Genomic DNA, 21,765 nt, shown 5'->3' with positions numbered 1-21,765 from the left:
CTCATCCTACACTCATCTCCATTCATACTTGGCTTAAAATACCTTCTTTGTATGGTTGCCATTTCATCGAAAAGTATTAAAAAGTATTAAAGTAAAGTAATGAAGATAAAAATTCCCCCCTACAATGAAGGGTGACGGTGGGCAATGATCTCTAAGCCCTTAACGTGTCTCATGCAAACTGTAGGCCTGCTCTTCCATATATTTCATGTGTCATGTTTACAAAATCTTCTATTTTTATAGATCAGCATTTTGTTGTCTAATTAAGTTGATTTTTTTATCACTGCTTATTCACTTTTGATTCTAAAACTTCCGCAAGACCCAATCCCTCCGAAATCATCAAGACTATTGGCTGCTTGTGTACAAGCAACAATTGCAACTGTAAGTTACAATTGCATAAGTAAGTTTACATGTTGTAGGTAGTCGCCTCAAAAGCTAAACTATAGTAGTGGTGAGTGGAGTGTAGAGTCGTCAGCAGAGCCAACTTTTTCAAGACATTTGAAATAACAGCAATGAAGCGAGTATGGCGACTTCGTTGGGGTAATTTACTAGCAGCATGTTTAAAAGTTGGTGCAGCTTTTAAACACCCCCACTTGATCCATAACCGACAACCAAGCCCTATCTGTGATGTGGTCTCTTGGCTGCAAATCAAGCATTGCTTTGACTGTTCAGCTATTGAACAAACCTGATCAATTAGTGGCCAGCTGCACGAATAGAACCAGTAAAACCAGTAAAATCAAGACACTTTAGTGTCACATATTAGTCCCAAGTTTATCGCTCAGGTAGCTGCACATGTCAGATGTATTCCCTAGCCATGTTTAATGGTGTTGAAAAAGGGTAAAATTATAAAAGTATTTAATTTATCATCAATAATTACTAATTCTTTGAGACAACCATGTACATTTAGGTGTGTATTTCAAGCTGAGTATGATTGCAACTTGAAATTAGAACACATTTAGAATGAAGTTATATGATCTGTGTAGCTTTGTTACTGACTAAGGTCAGCTGTTTCATTATTTAAAGTCCTATTATCAGGAACAGCTGGGTCCAGTTTTGAACCATCAAAAAGCTACTGAATTTTCTCAGGATCAAACCGGTGACCTTAAGATTGTTAGGCGTATAGGCGAGAACTATACCAACTCAGCTACCCAGTTATTATCCAATGATAGTAATGCTTCTTTGGGAATGTATTGCCTGAGTAGTTAAATTTCAAAATAATTGATTTTGCCACATTAAATTTAATTTTAATGCTCCATCGTTGGTGAGTTAACTAAAGTACTCTTTGATGTTTGTATTGCTTTTGGGAAATTTACAAAAGTAATTGTAATAGGATTTAAATTGATTTAGCAAAAGAGTCATGCTGTATATTCTCGAATTACTACGTGCAGTGGACATTTGTACAAGTTACTAAAAGAAAGTAAAAGTGGCAAAAATAAGATTATTTTTATCAAAAAATATCAAACAACTAAGAGATAAAAAAAACCTTGCACTTGGAAAACTAGAGAAAGGAATGGGGAAAAAGGTCTCTCGAAAAATGAGAAACCCTACAACATGAAACATTTTTAATCTATCAACATCAACAATGCTCGTACATCCATCTCCAATTGACAATTTTATATGCCAAACTCATCTCCACTAGTGTAATCACCATTAAAGTTGTCTAAAAAAGTTTAGTGGCACTGTTACAAGTTTTGTGATATTCTCAGTAAAAAAAGTTTCTCATATATCTTTTGTAATGAATGAGCTGTGATATAGAGCTACTCAACAGTACTGCCATAAGTTACTTAAAAAGGGGTTTGTTCTAAACTTAGACTAAAAAACATTAACACAAAAAATCTTATCACAGATTTGTTTCAATTATAAAACTAGTCCTGAAAATCTATAAATGAAAGTTCAGTTATTAATAGGATTTGGCATAGTGTGAATGTAATTGAATGGTAAATATTATTGACAGCAAAAAACTAGGTAAAATGTTTGTATTTACCAGAAAAAATCGTGCAGTTCATTTTAAATTTATTTACATTATACAGTTAAACTGGACAGAAAAGTGTATCATATCACTTTTTAATATCACAAAAAGCTCATGAATAAAAAAATACATTTTTTACTTTTGTGAAAGTTGGCGCAAAGATATTTTTATTTAGTTTCATTTAAATATAGTAAAAATTGTTTACCCGTTAACATTATCGTAATTGACTTGATTGGCACAAATATCTTGTTGTAAAAAAATATTTGAATATAAATTTATTTGTACTTTACTAGAGTATAGGGCCATGACATGTTCTAATGATACTTTTATACAATGTTGTAAATTAGTTCTAAAGAATTCAATAGCTGTGCGTTCTACTAATGGCATTGGGAGTGATATTTTTAGAGTGAAATTGGAAAATTGTTTAATACTAATGTATCTGCATTGTAACAAACAGTAAATATATGGCATACCGTATTCAAACAAAATTCTCCTTCTCTACATTGGTAACATAATAAAGGACGAAGTTTCTGAACATACATCCTATGTAGCCTACTTAAAAAAAATATTTGAATGAACTGCCATTGAACTTTTGCAAGGCACAATACCAGTGTATTTGTTTCAGTTCTAGTAAAAAAAACAACAAGAATTCTTTGATGAGTTTTTTAACACATAGTTTAGTAAATAATCATACAATTAATTATTTGTTCTTAGGTAACTTTAAAAAGTATGACTTAAATTTTAAATACTGGACTACAGTACCTACCACAGTATTTATGTTAGATTCTGTATTGTTTAACAAAAATTATTACAATTTTTGCAATTTTAAAATCAGTTTATAATTTTATGACATCATTTTTAGCTGAGACTGACTGTGTGTAGACATAACAGTTGGTAAATCTGTAAATATTTCTAGTAAGTTTTACTGACCTACAAGGGAAAGTCCTGAATATACTACAATGACTCTGTTTAGGCTAAATAGGGTACAATAAACATTCAAATAAAATTCTGAATAAATAACACTATCAAAACATATCCCAGCATTGGCCATTCCTGATATACTAAAACTGAATCCCACACTATAAAAAAAAATGTTTAGCAACAACATTTTGGATATCTAAATCTAACATATACAAATCAAAAGAGAATACACATAATTATATTTAAATAAATTTATTGCATATTCTTATTGTTATACAATATAAATAAAATTAGAGAACTTTGAACTACACGAAGCACCGAAAAAAACACTGGCTTCATAAATATTTTAACTTAACATAAAACTAGTCTACATAGTCTTGCTATCTACAGTTTACACGAGTTTTGTACCCTAAAAGCTGTTTGGAACTACACCATTACATTGGTCAACATATAAAATATTTGTTTTACACTCTCTAAGAGTGATACCTCTTAACTTAGTCAATATCACAAATGTTTTATCTTGTTCCTTTAGAGCAGTTTACAACAGTAACAACAAAGAGATATTTTCAATACAGGTATGGCTACAAACTATTTTACACAATACCACAGTGTGGATTTCAATGTTTACTGAAGGTAATAAAATAATACTAAAAACTTTAAAGCCTTTTTTTATACAGTTTAGTTACCACCGATTAGTTAATAAAAGGAACTTATAACTTAACAGCTAATAAATTTCACAAATTAAAATCTTATAACAAATTACACAGCTTTGCCAAAAACTTTAACAAAGTTTTCAACTTTGGCTTTTTTCTTGAAACTACACAATATTCTGACTAGATGAGTAAAATTCTACTTACACGTTCAAAAACAAATAAACATATTTTGGGATCATTTACGCACACCTTTTAGGATGCACTTTCTTGATCTTGAAGCAAGCTGATGGAAAATGACTTCAGCAATATGTTACTGTTGCAGAAGGCCTAAAGGACATTTCTACAGTTACTTTACAAAAAAGTCCTAAGAGGACTTGTAGTGTTCCTCTATGATTTCCAGGATACTTGTGTAAGATCCGGTGAAGAATCCAACAACCCCAAACATGATGACAGCTAAGTTCTTCCAGAGTATCCAGTTGCCTTTGCCGAGTCCTTCCTCAGATCCCCAGTAGACAATGATCTCCACGATGGACGGGAACATGAGTCCGAGGAAAGACAAACACACGGCTCCTACCAGGGAGATGAACGGCCCCAGGTTAGGCACCATGATAGCAATCAGTACTGAAACAGATAAAATTAAATTGTACTTTAATGTGATAAAAGTGTGTTCTTAAAGAAATTATAAAACTTCTGAGCTAAAATTTTCACTCTTCACCTTATTTACAGTACCATCCTTAACCATCAGAAAAAATAAAAACTTATATAATGGAAATTTTTATAATCAATTCATGCCATAGGATCGTGAAGAAGAATATGAGTCTTCAAGTTTACTTTTATGTTAAATAAACACATTGTAGTTGAGTACAGTATAATTCTAACTATCGGAACTTCAACTATTCGAATCTCCGATTATCCAAATCACTTACAGAAAGAATTTTTAAAAACTAACACTGCAGTGAGAAGAATCATTATTTCAAATTTTAAAGCTTAAAACAAATGTATTATAGCAAACCTACATTACAACGTAAAAATTAAGTTTAAGGTTAGGTTTATTGAACAGCTGACTCGTGATGTGCTAAAACCACAGCAAAATAAACTCATGCCTGCTTAAACCCACCTGTCATGATGACAAGGACAATCCTGATGCTGTACTCCACCAATGCAGGGTGTTTGGTGAACCTGTGCTTTACTGCTTTCCAGATGATTTCCATAGGAACGTAGAACTGCAGAGAATACGTCAGAAATATGGCTACTGCTATCATCACTTTTACTGACTGTGCCAAACTGTAACAAGGAGAGTTTAGGTTGATGGGTGTACCACAATCAGGTAACCTTATATGATTATACAATCTAGTTATCATTAAAATATGTGGAAATTTACAGAGGGAGATTGAAATAATAGGATTAGAGATCGTTTTGTTTGGAAATGTGAGAAAATGTGAGAGAATGTTTAGAGAAGAAAGGATTTCTAGAGAAATTAAGTGATAAAGAGGAAGGAGACCAAGTGGAAGACATAGAAAAAGGTGGATATGGGAGGGGTATAGGGATGGATGAGGAGAAGGAAGGAGAGAAATAATAGTTCATGGAGGAAGGAAAATGTGGAAGATTGGAGAATATGGAGAAGCTTATAGTCAGCGCCTTGAAATAACCAGAGGGGAAGAGAATGTAGGCTTATATTTTCACCATTAACCTTAAACTATAGCACTTTTCTGTAACATTAACTGTGAAATAAAAAAATGTAAAAATAAAAGTTTAACAGCTTCACACACTTCGTTTTTTTCACTTTGAATCCTGATTAGAAAAAGAATCGCTCTTACTTTTTTTAAGTGTATTTTTTTTTTACAAAACAAAACAGAATAATCTTCATATGAACACCTTACTCTGTCCTCATAGAAGTAATTAAAATTGGAAATCAATTGTAACTGTCATGAGAAAATACACTAGAACACTGGTTTTCAACAAACTCTTCAAAAGGTTCAAAATTTCAATTCATGTTTTTCTTTAAATACTGTCATAGATTTTCATTATTTTGGAAACAGCATTATAATACAGAGCATATACCACACTGGCACACTTCATGTTTATAGTTCACTTCAAACTGATCAAATACTGTCAAAGGTAAACATTACATATAGTATAAAGTTTGTAATTTTTTAGATTACTTTCCTACAAGCTCTACAAATGTTAAACGGTTTCTAAAATACTCACATATTGTCAGGCAAGTTTAGTGTTATGCTTGGTTCCGTGGCATCTCCATACTTGAGGTAACCAAAGAACCCGACACTGGAATACAGCAAAACCACAAAGAACATTCCCGTGTTGAGAACACCAGGACAGCCGATGAAGTGAGTCGGAGTCTTCATGTTGTTCTCCAAAGGCATCACCTGAAACACCCAGACTACAACGCTCAAATGAATCCATTGCCTCTGCTATTGTCATTGTGTTAATCATTTCATCACAACAACTAGAAACTACAAAGTTCACGGGAAGTGAAGAACGGGTTTATTAATTTTAAACTCATGGAGAATGATGAGTCTTTTTAGAGAAGGATTCAGCTCATGTTACTTTGGGATTACCTTGCGACACTGCAATTTACAGATTTTTGAACCATTAAAACATAAAAAAAATCAAATATTTGACAAGATAAATTAAATAAAATTTGTACCACAATACAAAATGACAGTGGACTTAGAGTGATAGATCTACGAGTTGTGCAACTAGAACCACTTTAACTCATTAGTTAGAAAAGTAACATCAATTCACATGTCAAAATAGAAACTCATATACATTTTCATTTGTTTTTAAAACTTAATGAATTAAAAATTTAAAACCACCCGCTGATTTTTTTAATGGTGGCCAATAAAAATATTTTCAACTAGGATGAACTACCTATTTTTACACAGAATTCAAACAGACAAATCAAGTTTTTCCAGGTACAATATCCAATCCGTGGTAAACCGTGATTTTTATTGGACACGCAATGCCCAGAGGTGCAAGTAATAATTATATAGTTCCATACTCCAAAGTTGGTAAGACTCATAATTCGAGCATATGTTTCAATTGGCAATTGCAAAGAAAAATGCATACGGTTATTTCCATCATTATGTCAATTTTTTTAATGAGAGGTTCTCTTTATAAAAAAAAAAAAAAATAACAAAAAAAACACTTGATCAAAAGTCAAAATTTATTCCCATTCTATTCTACTGTATCAAACAAAGTTCCCCCGGCAGTCGGCGCATTTCAGTAGATGTACCATGTTGCTGCAGCTGAAGTATTTTTCTTATAACATGTGATAATACTCACCACCCCAATTCCTTCAAGGGCAAAGATGGCCGTTCCAAAGAAGATCGGCAGCTGAGCCATGGATGAGAACTTTGGTTGTGACGTGACAGGGGGAAGGTCCTGGAAGATGTAGTAGAAGGTGATTCCCATCCCTGTCCCAATCAGGATGTTGGCGACCATGGAGAACGGGGCGAGATACTTGAGGTTGCGGATCAGGTTCATACAGATCAACAGCGGCAGCAGCGCCAACATGTACAACCTCAGATCTATGTCTGTTTCTAGATTGACGTCTATGACCTGGAACAACACAACTGTGTCTATAAAATGTCTAGATCTCCCAATCAGTACTTTGTTGGTTGTCAGTGATGGAAGAGTGACCTGCAATCGACCACCCGTCATAATTCCATATACCAGCCGGTATAATTGCTCATTGATGGAAATAAACAATAGTACTTTTCAAACATTTGTACATAGTGACATTTAGTTTTAAATTAATACTCTGAAGATGGTGCAATTGATGCGAATTGTGCATCAGGGACATAAGAACAATATAACCAGATTAAAAAGGGCACCTTTCAGGTACTTGATATTGATGTTACATTACATCAAGTTGGTTTCATTTAATTCAAATTTAGTCATGTTTCTTTTCTTGTAGCTTATTATATACATTTCTTAGTAAACTATAAGCAAAATTTTATGAAACTTGTAATTCTTTTTCTTTTATTAAACATAGTATAGCCCTATTACAAAATAACACACAAATTTCCTTAATGTGAATGAAACGCAAACAAAAACTTTATCAAACAGCCGGTTAATAGACTAATTATAATGGTAAGTGTATTTATGAGAATAAAATGGAATATTTGTAAGCTAGTGGGCAGAGCCCTCAATAAAAAAATATGCCCTTGTCCATCTGTGGTATATTGGCTCTGCTCCTGCAAAATCCAGCTCAATTCGTCCAGTAGTTTTACCGTGAATCACAATTTGACACACTCCAACGTTCACATTCATAATATCAATATAGTAAGATATGCCATTCATAAAAAAAGCCAACAGGCCGAAATTACCTGTTTAGCATTCTTTGCCACAAAAACAATGTAGACACAGCAACATCCAAGAAGATCGACTACCAGGAATAAGTTGACAAGAAACCTGTAAAACATAACCAAATTAAAGAAACAGCCTGTCTTAGTAATATCACTCTATTCTACAATAAACTCAAAATACATACCCCAGAGTGTGTCGCAGCATCAAAGAATCGTCGTATTGAATTGAAATGATCAAACTAAATATAAACACAGAGAAGTAGGGAACAGAGGATACACTCCATGGTACACTTAAGTTTGTGTCTAGCAATATAGTGCTGGTGTCTAGGGTGAAGTCACTCGTAGAAGTTTTTAAGGCTCTCGCCAAGTACCTTAAATTTTCTACTCGTGTCAACACTATCTTTACGCATTCATTGCATAAATTACTATTCTGATAATGTATGTGAATGTCAGCAACCTGTATTGAAGCCCATTTACCTTGACAATGTGGCAAACTTCTGTATACTGGGAGGACCAGCAAGGAAAGCTACTTCAGCGACATCCGCAAAGCCAAGGGAAGGAACTTTCATTCTTCTGCACAACTTGTGAGCGCATTTCACCTGAGGACATTAAACACATTTTAGTTTGTTTGGTTCAACGGATGCAGAAAAAAACACAAGATTAAATAATTACTGGTTAAAACCAAATGTTTCTTTTTACACTAGGGATAATTATTGGGGTCCACCTATACCTATTTAAAGATGGCCAAATATTATATGAAGGCACACTATTGATATGACAAAACACAGTACAAATTATTTAAAATATGTAAAAAGTTTCTTATTATGCTATTGATATACTGAAACTAGAGTTGTTTTTTTTCAAATGACTACCTTCATTTTGTGTTTGCACAGACTGTATTAACTATAGTAAGAGTTAACACAGATGGAGTAGTGAGAATAGCTCAGATGGGTAGCTGAATATTTTACACATTTTTCTGAACCTTCCCCCCCCTCCCTACGCCCACTCTTCAAATTGTGACTATTTTTTCTTTAAAACCACCTGTACTACCAATATTTATAACGTCTCAGCTGAAGTTTAGTCCATTATGTTGTATAGCATAAGTTGGACTTTGATAACACCCCCAACGCAGCAAACCTGCCGACTAAGCGAATATCCATTTGTCTGAATTGATTTTAAATCTATATATCTAATTCCGTAAGCCCAAAATTTTACAATGAAATTGTGAGCGAACGGGAGGCCGTAGAAAGCTGGAAGAGGTCTCATTTTAAAGGTCTGTGCATGAAATTTTGGGGAAAATTATTCATTTTTCTTAATTATGCACCAAAAGGTTGTTACGGAATAAAAAAATTCACATTTAAATAGCATGGGAATCTAATTTTATGTCTTTTTATTTAGTGTAAACACAGCTGTGATTATATAAATTGAAAAAAATTATAATACTAGAATATAGGGGCTATTGCCCCTACAAGTCACTAGTTAAATCTATTTAAATAACATTAGGTTTATAGAATGACCAGATGATTTTGTGGGAGAAATATAGATTTTTACACATGACAAAATAACATGAATCCAGCTTACCAGAATATGTATGCAGTATGTACAAACAATGCCGATGATGAAGGTAGCGAAGAGTCCGAAGAAGAGCCCAGCGTTCCTGAAGGCAGCAGGCATTGCCAGGATCCCTGTGCCTAAACTGCCCTTCAACAAGTGGATCAGGGTTTCTGTGTCTCTGTAAGGTGACAAATCAACAAATTATTTGAAGTAATTTCACAACTTAGGTACTAATTATCAAAGAATATTCGCTTCCCTCTCACACTCACTATGTATTCTCAAAACAGTTTTATTTGTTCTATCAGGCTGAGAGTTATTATGAAACAGATAAAATTACCACATTAAGATACAAAGACTAGACAAAATTAATAAAGCCACAACACTATGCTGTATCGGAGATTTTGTAAAGTAGCAATAACTAAAAATATAAATCCTTAGAACCCTTATTGCATTTAAAAAAATAGAAGGAAACTTGCTATAAACAGGTGTTGTCAAAAAAATCAAGAATGAGTGTAACACCTGTAACACCAAACTTCATGAGATTTCTAGGTGAACTTGAACTTGATTACAATAAAAATATCACAACCAAAAGCTTGGTGTTCCAGGTTATAGGGCAGTGGTAACGTATTATCAGATCACCGATTCTTGAAAAAAAAAGAAAAAACGCAGTAGGTTGAAATATTGTAGTTTGAAACTGAGCCCAGCCGTGCTTGATTTTTGGACCATTAATAAATGGCCTTTGCTAAAGAAACAGCTGGTATTAGTCAGTAATAAAGCTAAACAGATCATCTCATTCCATTCTACCCTCACGCTGCATTATTTTTTAGCTTAAACATATTCAATAAACATCAATGTATAAGTGATAAGGTAATTAACCAAGCTGTTGTGTTCAAGAGATTAGTCATAACCATTACCAAATACATTTACAATCAAACTTGTGGTGTATGGACATTATTGTGATACTGAAGTAGTCTATGCTCCATACTCATGTTTATCATATAGATATTATCTTAAAATACCCATAATCTATTATTGTCTACCATCCCGACAATGTAGATGATACATACGTGGTGGGGTGAGTGACGCGTCGGTGTTCGAAGGGGTTGTATCCCCCCGCCTCAGCATCCTTGCTAGTGGTGTCCACCAAGGGCAGGGTAGAGCCGTTGGTCATAGTCACCGGCACATGGTTGGAGGCACATTTGTACCTGAAAAACAAATAACTTAAATACCGTATCTTGCATTGTAAATATTTTAATAAAAAAACTATTCTTTCTCCACTCATATAATGCACTGGTGCGGACTGTGAAACCATGGCAGCAATTGTTGGGTTTGGGTCCTGGTACGGATATTTAATAATATCAGTTTATTCTTTTACTGTATCATCTCATGATTTACATATGCCTCTATGCTAGAATGGAATATGTCTATCTACATTTTAAAACTTTTGTCAAAGGAAAGACGACAATAGAAAATATTTGATTACTATGAAGAATAATTCTGTCCAGTGCTCGATTTCCATATGCAGTAATTTAATGAGTCTTAACGTAATTTTACTCTTTGTATTTTCTTTTGGTACATTTTTAAAACACAGGATATATAAGGCTTGAGTCATCTATGTGAAAAATCAATCCTTCTTTTAACAGTCACAAAGTAAATATTTTAACTACATACTTCACATAATGAAGAGATACATATTTAGTATGTACAATGTATCTTAGCATACACAAGGTCAAGGTGTATGCCAATACACAAGGTCCACCAATGGTTTTTCTATTTGCCAATAAACTATGAAGAAGCTGTAAGAAGTGTCGAGGGAGCAATTTCAGGGATTGAAAGGAGAGGAAAGGAGAAGAAGCAGAACAAAGTTGTACAACAATGATGTATTGGCAAGGTGAAGGTCAAACATCATTGCCAAGGTCAAATCTGGGTCCACATCTTTTCCTCAAGCTGTCTACTCCAGTTTGTTTAAAAAAATATGTAGATGTTGACTGAAGATTAAAATATTATTTTTTTATGTTATCTGATTCTTGAGTCATTTTTGTTATGTCAAAGACAGTTGGCACTTGTACATATCCCATTAAAATTGAAAATCTAAGTTACAAAGACCTCTTTATACCGGTACTAATTTCATGTACTATGTTTACACCATGAGCAGCATGCATACATTAGTATACAGTTTGATACAGTCTTTTATTAATTAGACACTTGAATATAATTGTTTGTGTTATATTCGCTATATTCCAATACCCCCGCCGCAGCAAACCTGCAGACTAAGCAAACTTCAACTTGTCTGATTACATTTTTACTAAAATATTTCCATAAATAAGACGTATTTATTCCCTATTTAAATAACATTAGATATTTAACAAGTGCTTAGGTTTGCTGCTACGGGGAAGATTAAAAGTGTTTTTTGACCATACGTCAATAGTATAGGATGAAATAAATAAATTTGCCAAATTTTATCAATATATATCCATAAACAAGTAAACTACAACAATTTTCATTTTCTCCATAAAAATAACATGGGAATTTTAACTAACACTATTTTTGAATTTTCTCCGTGACCGTTAGGCATACAACAGCGCTTCAATATACCAAATTATTTCTTTTTTAAGCTCTACAAAACTGTTGAAAAAGAAATTGCAAAATCTTTTGTTTTTTAAGTCAAAAATGGGAAAACCTCATTTTTACCCCATGAAACCCTCCATAAACCCCCGTTCCCATGGTCCGATTATGCTGGATCGCTAACTCGTTCGAATAAACGTAGGTTTACACGTTTGTACCAAATTTCATCAAAATCGGATCATTTTTGCTTGAGTTATCGCACTAATGGACACACATATGTATATGAATTTGAACGGAAGGTGTTTTTGGCCTCTAGGGACCTCAACATGAAAAATTAAATCGGTCCCGGGTCCAGGTCTTACCATGAGTACTACGGTAATAGCTTATTCCCTATATGGGAAATTCGCTAAAACCCAAAAAATTGCTGTATATTTATAATGTTGGTAGGATAATGGGTAAGTTAGTTCACCACAAATTACAGTATACATTACCTAATATAGTGGGTACCTGCTAGTATTATGACATTTCACTCTGATAATATGAAAAAAGCTATACGTAGAAAGCATTGAATTAAAATAAAAAATAAAACTAACTCTAAATAAATACCCCCGCCACAGCAAACCTGCAGACTAAGCGAATTTCCATTTGACTGATTGGATTTACACTGAAATGTCTACTTAAAAATATAACATTTATTCCCGATTTAAATAGAATTAGTTTAACAAGTACTTAGGTTTGCTGCATCAGGGAGGGTAAAACAGTTTTTTTTGTAAAATGTTAATAGTTAGTAAGAAATAAAAACATTTTCCAAATTTGATCAAAATATGTTCATAAACAAGCAAACTACAACAGTTTACTTATTCTCCATAAGAATAACATGAGAATTTAAAATTTACAATTTTTTAGAATTTTCTCCGTAACCATTAGGCGCATAACAACGCTTCAATATACTAAATTATTTGTTTTTAAGCTCTACAAAATGGTTTGGAAAGAAATTGATAAAATTTTGTTTTTAGGGTCAAAAATGGGAAAACCTCATTTTTACCCCATAAAACCCTCCATAAACCTCCGTTCCCATGGTCCGATTATGCTGGATCGCTAACTCGTTCGAATAAACGTAGGTTTACACGTTTGTACCAAATTTCATCAAAATCGGATCATTTTTGCTTGAGTTATCGCACTAACGGACACACATATATGTGAATTTGAATGGATGGTGTTTTTGGCCTCTAGGGACCTCAAAATGAAAAAAAGCATTGAATTAAAATAAAAAATAAAACTAACATTAAAAATTAGGAAAAGTAAAAAAATTAGGTATACATAAATTTTGAGCATGTTCTTGAACACTTGTGTCTTGTTGTCTTGTGTATACCACCTCAGTAATCTCTGAGGCATCCATATTCCTGTTTCCATTAGTTTTCTACAATATAACTGATGCCTGCTATACTGGTATTTTATTTTTATTAATTTTTTTATTTGAAAAAGCTTAAGTTCCCTCATTCCCAGATTAAAATGATCTTCATCACCCATTCAATCAGGCACTGTGCACCCCCAAATGACAAATAATCTATAACGCCCACTAATTTTAAGTCCCAAAAAAATCAACACCAGTTAATTCACTCCCAATCAATAAACCATCTGGTTAAAGTAGAAACGGATACAGTGTTGCAACTCAACAATAGCATTATGGCATTTCCAATCTCGACAACAATGTCAGCTGTTCCCGCCTTCTGATGCCATGACCTTCTCAATCACATGTCCAGTGCCGGCGGCTGTTTCATCTGATCGCCGCTAGATGCTCTGCTAGTCATGGTGCGAAATTATGTAGAGAAAGCTGCATATTGGCAAATGATTCTTAATATTTATAATGAAACGTTGTCAAAAGAGTTGAACTCTATGTGCGAATATTGGGTGTCAAGAAAGTGGTGAAGTAGCGCCTTAAAAGGAAACCTTGTCAGTTGAAATATTGAAATGTAGGTCGGATTTGAGTTGTGGTTGTCATACTATAGGTTCTACTGCGTACCGGTAGCTGATCATGAATTGTATCTTATATTTGCATTACATGATAATCTTACAAAATCTAATGATTTTTACTCACACTGGAAATGTAATGTAATGTATTGCTCCTTTTACGTCTAACAACAAAATACAAAATATGGTAGTACCTACTGCACATAGCTTTTGACGTTGCTTATTTTATGTATTTTGATGTTTTCAATAATTTCATCTAGCACAAAGTCTCAAATCCTGTTAATTCTTATGGCAAATCATTCTAGGCTATATAAAATATTGGTTTAATGGTATTCATTATCAACCCCCTACAAAGTATTTGCGAAGAAAGAAAATCTAGTGAGAAGAAGAAGATACAATACAAAACTTTGAAATTTCAATAATCTTCTTTTTGTTTCTTTCGTCACATTTTTTAGATATCGGAAACCTAAACCCCTTTTCTTCTTTTAGAATGAGAGTTTTTTACTTCCGTAGACAAGGCTGAGATTCTCTTAAAATGTATAAATAGTGTGGGATTTTATTTTGACTAGCCTTGGTGTTGGTATTCCAAGGTAATCTTACCATTGTTGGTCTAACTCCATTACGCAACTTTGCATAACAATTATTCACAATAACTTTGACGTAATTCTTACAGCTTCATCCAACAGAAGGCAACAAGGCATGAAAACATCGTAAACGTAATACATTGGCAGGGAGCCTATAACGGCGTTTTATCATCAGCAAGAACCTGGGAAGTGCGAAAGCGAAGGACGACCAGTCCGAGATATACATAGCTCGAACCTGTATAGCAAAACACTACAGCACTACAGCCCTGCTAGCTGTCCCACATACTGTACAGAATCAGCTGTTGATGATGTAATTGTTGATAACAATCAGCTGTTAGTTGTCACGGCGGGGGACCGAAACTATAGGAGTCAAGGATGAACTCGCTGTGAAATCGCGGGTAGCCTAAATTAATTCGTAGCTCTGAGCATTTTCTGTGCTCTGAGAGTACAGCATTGTGGATTGAGATCCCGTTCCCGTAACATTTTGATTTATAATATGTCAAATTCTAAAAACAGAATTTTAAACATATTCAAATAATATATTGCACGAATACATTCGTGATATCTATACTTCTATACTATTATATAAAAATCTAATGGTGTCTGTCTGTATGTGTATTACTAATAGGCTCAAAAACTACTGAACCGACTGGGCTTAAATTTTACAATAATATAGCTACCATACCAAGGACCATTATAGGACTATTCACACTTTGATACTGACCATGGGCTTTGCCCCTTTGGCTTTAAAACTTCTGAGGTGAGGATTTTAAAAGTAAATATTGATTTGTCTCCATGGATGCGATGAGAACACTATAATGTTTGTTTACATTTGCTTTGACATTTCAATTTAAACAAGAAGAACTGCTAAATTGCATATTTCACAATTTCAGACAGCTGATACAAAGAAATTAAATATAATATTTTCCATAACTATGTATGAGGTATATTTTAATATTAAGTTTTATCATGGATTATTTATTCTAAAACTATGTCAATGATTATAAAAAAAAGATTCTATAACCGTTGCTGTATCAACTCCGGCTCTGCTTTGGATTTTTTAAAGCGTCTTAAGTTATGAAAATAATGTTATTGGTATGTTTTCATGGAAACAGTATGCAAATTACAGTGTATAGATGGTTTGTATGAATTTGGAGGATTTTTTTTATAAATTCGAACTGCTTAAAATGTGTTGGATAAACAACTTGCACTTCACATAGATTTTTTTATATTTAGGTAAATTTAGTAGTTGTGTTTTTCTACACCACTGATTAAATCAAACTAAGGAAAATATCATAAAACTTAGCTGTACACGGTGTTCTTTTGTTTCTAAAATCAATGAAATATTTGTTATTATGTTTACTTAATGGTAAGTGTGAAAATGTAAAGGCAGTAGACTATGGAACTAAATAAAAGAACTGGTTTCTATATTATGTTGTTCGTTGAATTTTTTTTGAGAAAAATAATAGATGCAATGAAACATATACCTAATGCCTATTACTATTAATTTTTTTGTCCTCCGATGTTTTGATAATAATTAGTTTTGTCTGCCATCTTAAACACTCAATTTCATTTGTAAATTAAATAATATGTACTAAAGATATAAAACAAATGTGATAAGAGTGTGGATAGGTTTGTTTACTTTGGGGCAGAGCTGAATAGCAAAAACACTGTTGCACAAAAAATCACAAACTGAATCATGGCTGGTAACAGAGCATATTACGCTGGCTGACAACGAACTGCACTCACGGTCAAAGGAATTTACAAGGGTTGGAAGGGTAGCCCGCCTAAAGGTGCATTGTCCCTGAAGCGACTCTTGCGATAGTAGCTGAGCGATAGTAGCTCAGCGATAGTAGCTCAGCGATAGTAGCTAACCATGTCATTGTCCCTGAAGCGATTGTTCTAGAGCGATTCTGTATATTAGTTTGCTGACTTTCGAGTTAATTGGTGCTATGAGTGCCATGACACCTCCTAATTTTAAAACGTTTTTACTAGCTCGCTTTTTTGTCCGCTACAAACTTTGCAATAAATTTTAAACTAACTTCCCGACGAGCTAGAGAAATGAAACTAGAGAACACAGCTCACAAATGGATGACAATGTAATACTATAACATTTAATTTTCATATTTTCCTTGGGCTAAGCCCCATGGGCTTCCAAATTTTCCATGTTTACATTTTGAAGTCAGCCGTAAATACTTAAATTCGACAGTTCGAAAAGCTTGGGTAGAGGTACAGGTTCTGCTCCCGAGAGATTCTAAATATAAAATAAGCAGTTCAAAGGAAATATAAAACATATCACTTCAGATAATAAGGGTTTGGTATGTATTAACAGGCCATATAAAATAGATTTAACATATTTACACATTAAAGGCTAAAAAGTAGAAAATAAATTATAAATAAAAATCTTTTTTTTAAATGCCACGTTTTTAAACGCACTAAAAAGTAAAAAATAATTTATAAATATGTGGAAGGAAATACTTAAAATATTTAAAACTAAAAACGTGGGGTGCATGCAATAGATAATAATAGTTCAATAGGTAAAGATAATTGTAAATCAGCATGTGCCCACGTTTTTTTTTAATCTTACAAGTATTTATTCTCCCCACATATTTATAAATTATTTTTTACTTTATAGTGCGCTTAAAAACGTTGCATTTTTAAAAAGTATTTTCATTTATGATTTATAATAGTAGCGATTTAATATTACGTACATATCTGATATCTTCTTAGGGGTAAAAAACAGTTTTGTTTGTTTTCTTTGAAGACATTACGAGCAAAACAAGTCTACACACAACACGAATCGCTCAGCGACTGCGACTCTGACTGCCCTCAGAGCAGACCCGCTACAGTCGCTGTGTTCAGCCGCTAGCCGCTCCAGTCGCAGTCGCGTCAAGGACAATGGTCCCATTTGAAACAACGCTAACCAGTGCTCAGCTACTATCGCTGAGCTACTATCGCTCAGCTACTATCGCAAGAGTCGCTTCAGGGACAATGCACCTTAAGCCATATGGAACTGCACTCACGGTCAAAAATCGGTCTTTCACGGCTGAACGCTTCGCTAGCCCCTTAGTCATCTGTTTATTCCGTCCTCTGTCTTACTTTATCCAATACTTTATTTAATACACGTTTTAGTGTCTGTCCCAATAAATACAACAATAAATAACCTAACCTAACCTAACCTAACCTAACCTTTACAAAAGAAGTTTCGTTATAATAAGAATATAGCCTATCATGTTATCGGTAATACCAAAGATTACATATGCTATGTAATCTTTGGTAATACTATGCTATAATTTTCTGTGCACATATATATGTATATTTTTTTCAATGTCAGTAGTAAGTTTATTTTTTGACGTTTAGATTAATTTAATCAAAACTTTTCAATATATTTCAACTAATTTAATAAGTTTTAATCAATTCAATCATGGTGTTGCAAAATGTGATATAGGCTAATTAAAAACTGACCGTGAGTGCAGTTCCAGTACCTCCAGAAAGGCTCAAAGTGACCGTGAGTGCAGTTCCGTAGTTGGATTAGGACCAGGGACTGACCGTGAGTGCAGTTCCAGCCCTCCCATTACGCTAACCTCAAATCCAATCTGATGACCCCCAAGACAAAGATGAAGGTATTCAAAACTCTAATTAGGTCTGTTGTTACATACAGTGCAGAAACCTGGTCCCTTTCCACATTGAGCACAAAGGCCATTAGGGTTGAATTTTGTTTGTAAAAGCGTTGGCGGATGTGTATATTTTATTCAACAGATTTTAAGATCAAAATGTTTCTATTTCAGGTCCTCTTCCCGTTGCAAAGCACGGGTACAAAAGCTAGTATTGGTATAAAAAAAGCCGTTGCCACCAGAACAGTCGTTAAAAATCAAACTAATCAAAACAATTACAACCTGCTGATAAAAAACCAGGAGATCGAAAAACAACTTTTTTATCGATAAACTGGTTGGCTCCTGGTAATAATATTGTAGTTAAAGACGAGATGTTAACGATGAAACTTACTTGACCAGCACCAGGTCCCCCAGCTCTGTGCGAACTGTTCTCTTCTTGGGGTCATACTCTGTGATTGTGGGGCGTATCGTCTTCCCCTGAAACAACAACAACAATCAATATTATGAGAGATAGTTTGCGTCTGTGTGTGTGTCTATCTGTAAGTTTGTTCAGGGTAAATATAGAAACCACAAAACCGACTGCACCGAAAGTTTGCACAAAGATAGGTCATGAACCCGGCAAACGTAGGTTTATTCATGTCCTTAAAATAACCACGGGCTACACCCCGTGGACGTCCAAAATTTTGCGCATTCATTTACTTCAATTGCACAGAATAGCAACTAATATTGAATAAGAAAGCGGGGTTAGTTTGTTATAGTAAAAACAGCTATTTGCGTGAGGTAAAATTAAAAAAAATGGTTGTACTGTTTTAGTTTTATCACAACAGCAAAAAAGTTCGATACGTGTTGTGACCTTGATTCCATTAATTGTCAACTATTTGCACAGACTCCCCTTAAAATGGTTTAAGCACAAATTATTGTAAGTAGATCTTTTATTTAAACTAATTTTAACGTGTTTGATTGATTTGATTTGACTTAACCACTCTAAGACGTCCACATTTCGTCGATTAATCTTCTCAACATCGACTATGACCAGAGGTTCTGATAACTGTACGCTACAATTACAACAATCTTATTGTTCCAAAGGAATTTCTCACTTATGTAAAATGTACTATCAATTTTAACAACCTAGAATAATGCAGGACCTGCATTGTTGGTTAATTATTGTAACCCAATAATGTGTAGTAGCTGAAAATATATCTGATAAACCTCTTAGCAAAACAATACACCAATGGCATAAACTATAGAAAAACAAGAAAGGCCCCTATCTTTATCCAGTATGTATATGGGAAAATTTCCAAACTATACTATATTGGTAAGTCAAGAAAAGGGGGGAAAAGGATCAACCTGGACTAATGCAAACGATTGTTAAATACATTTTATAATGAATCTATTAACTATTATTTGTTAGATTGTAGAACTATGATACAACTAAAATCAAAGGAATTAAATACTGAGTTAACAAAATTTACAAAATTAGAATTCGTATCGTTTAGCGTGTTGGCATGTACTTCAAATTTCAATTGATTTTATACAACATAAATAGTTTGCAGCAAAAACTCGTGTCGGAGTACTTTGACTGTCAGTTGTAAACAATAATTAATTGTCACGGTAATTAACAATCAAGGAGGCGTTGTTCATTGTTGCTTAACACAGAATTATTGTATTACTCGCTAAAACTGGAACTTATCTCAATACGATTTACATCAAAAACAACTTAAACTGCAAATCATTTAAATTTATTACACTTAAATTCAACTAAAGCTGTTACACTATATTCTAAAAAAAAAAAAAAACAAAAACATTTTGATTGGAGCACAGCGTATGATCGTTTTGACGATCGAGTTCGTCATAAAGTAGACCTTCTGAAAATATCCTTGTTAATACCATGCTTCAATTAAATTTTATCATAGTATCATTGACGTTTTAAATATATTTAACATGTTTAAGAAAACGTGAACTTCCAATCTTAGGTTCATAGTATACTTGTATGCTTAATTCAACAATAATTTAAAGTCCGTCCTTTAGGTATTTAATGTAATCTCAATTTATTAGTCATATTGATAAATGTGACAACATGGATAATATGACCAGCTATATTGTATAAAGCAAGGTGATAACATGGACTGTACACAGTTTTTCACAAAGACAACTAAACAAACAACACAATAAAACCAATGCCCTACATGTAATTAATTATACTATGTAATCAATTGTAGTTTTGTAAAACTAGTTAGTTGCCCTAGGCAAGGTTAGAATAATTATTTATTTCCATGATTTCAAAAAATATATATTTTATAATTTTTCCAAGATATCAATTTAAAAAATACCCTAACCTAACATGACCCAATTTGCGCTTAAATTTAGTGGCAGCTACTGAATTTCTACCTTATACTTGTCGTATATAGTTTTACAAACTTACAAGCCAAAAATGCCTCATATCGACGGCGTTGCTCGGGAAAGACTGAGTTAAAGAGTTTGTGTTTGTGTTGTGGAGGTAACTCCCCTCCACCTTACCGTTCACTTAGCATCACCTGTTGGCGAAACTTAACTCATTCTCTCACTCACTAACTCACTCATCGGCCGCTATACCGGTCTATTAAACCAGGCAATCATACTAAATGGGCGACGGAAAAGAACAAGATAGTTTGGAAAAATTATAAACTCGAACTGGGACAAAATGAATACTGAAATGTCGTTGTTTATGTTATGAATAATAAGTGTCGGGATAGAACGATATGGGACACAGAAATATAAAGTAGGGATTACATTTGGTATAATACAGAAAGAAATATTTATAAGTTAATTACTGTACAACGTAACTATGTTTTTCCGTTAAAAAATAAATGAAAACCTCAATAGTACAAAAATTGAGAAACTAATCGTACATTACCGGTAGGCCTACAGTACATGTTTAAATTGCATGGTATTACTATACTACGTATTAAAATAATAGTTAAGGTTATTAGTTTAACACTGGTTTTACAAGTTGTGTAAGAATATTGTTTGACATTGTAGGTCAATTTCGTTATTTGTCAACCTAATCTGTTAAATCTAAATTAGTTTGCTGGTTTTAATTTGTTTTAATCGAACATTGACACTTTCTGATTTATCTAACTCAAGCTAAATTATTCGTTTAATAAACTTGTTGACCTTGTTTGGAACTTCAAATTTTGCACGGTTAAGGTAGCTAATATTAAAAGCTTTATTTTCACAATATAATTATTGACTTCATTGCGAAACAAATACAATAATGTGAATGAAATATGCACTACTTTTTAAATGTTTTACTTCAAGATTGAGAAAAGAATTATCTCCCATAGTAATATTGCTTCTTGTAAGTTAGAGACAAGACAAAGAGACGAATGTACGAAATCGTATGGGAAAACATAAGACCTATTTTTTAAAGGTATAAAAAAACATACGCTAAACGACATTATCTTATAAGGCCATTGAGTTCTCGCAAAATATAGTATGCAAATACCATCCTTGATTATGACATTTAAACCTTGAATATCTGCGAAATTTGAATTTTTAATGTTCATTCTAGTTGTGACATCTTTAGCGATTCAAAGGAAATTTCCACGATGATTATGTTGTAGAGGCACT

The 21,765-nt window shown here is 33.4% G+C and overlaps 1 protein-coding gene across 3 annotated transcripts in view; it reads right to left on the bottom strand.

The window, feature by feature from the left end:
- Window positions 1-1,544: 1,544 nt before the first annotated feature.
- Window positions 1,545-21,765, bottom strand: part of LOC128994258 (proton-coupled amino acid transporter-like protein pathetic) — a 60,771-nt gene continuing 40,550 nt past the window's right edge. For 2 of the 3 annotated variants that reach the window (XM_054418669.1, XM_054418670.1), the window contains exons 2-10: window positions 18,548-18,633; window positions 10,490-10,627; window positions 9,450-9,600; window positions 8,346-8,467; window positions 7,890-7,974; window positions 6,844-7,119; window positions 5,749-5,924; window positions 4,658-4,824; window positions 1,545-4,161 (exon numbers count right to left, since the gene is read on the bottom strand). In XM_054418669.1, the coding sequence (XP_054274644.1) occupies window positions 3,905-4,161; window positions 4,658-4,824; window positions 5,749-5,924; window positions 6,844-7,119; window positions 7,890-7,974; window positions 8,346-8,467; window positions 9,450-9,600; window positions 10,490-10,627; window positions 18,548-18,633 (1,458 nt within the window). In that variant the 3' untranslated portion in view covers window positions 1,545-3,904. Of the gene's footprint in view, window positions 4,162-4,657; window positions 4,825-5,748; window positions 5,925-6,843; window positions 7,120-7,889; window positions 7,975-8,345; window positions 8,468-9,449; window positions 9,601-10,489; window positions 10,628-18,547; window positions 18,634-20,578; window positions 20,616-21,765 lie in introns of those variants that run through there. The other variant, XM_054418671.1, reaches the window with a different exon arrangement.

This window comes from Macrosteles quadrilineatus, unplaced genomic scaffold (genome assembly GCF_028750875.1).
Source record: "Macrosteles quadrilineatus isolate MER2022 unplaced genomic scaffold, UCM_ALF_1.0 Scaffold_5__1_contigs__length_97177068, whole genome shotgun sequence".
In the NCBI taxonomy this organism is placed as follows: Eukaryota; Metazoa; Arthropoda; class Insecta; order Hemiptera; family Cicadellidae; genus Macrosteles; species Macrosteles quadrilineatus.
This window is presented reverse-complemented; position numbering and strand designations above follow the sequence as displayed.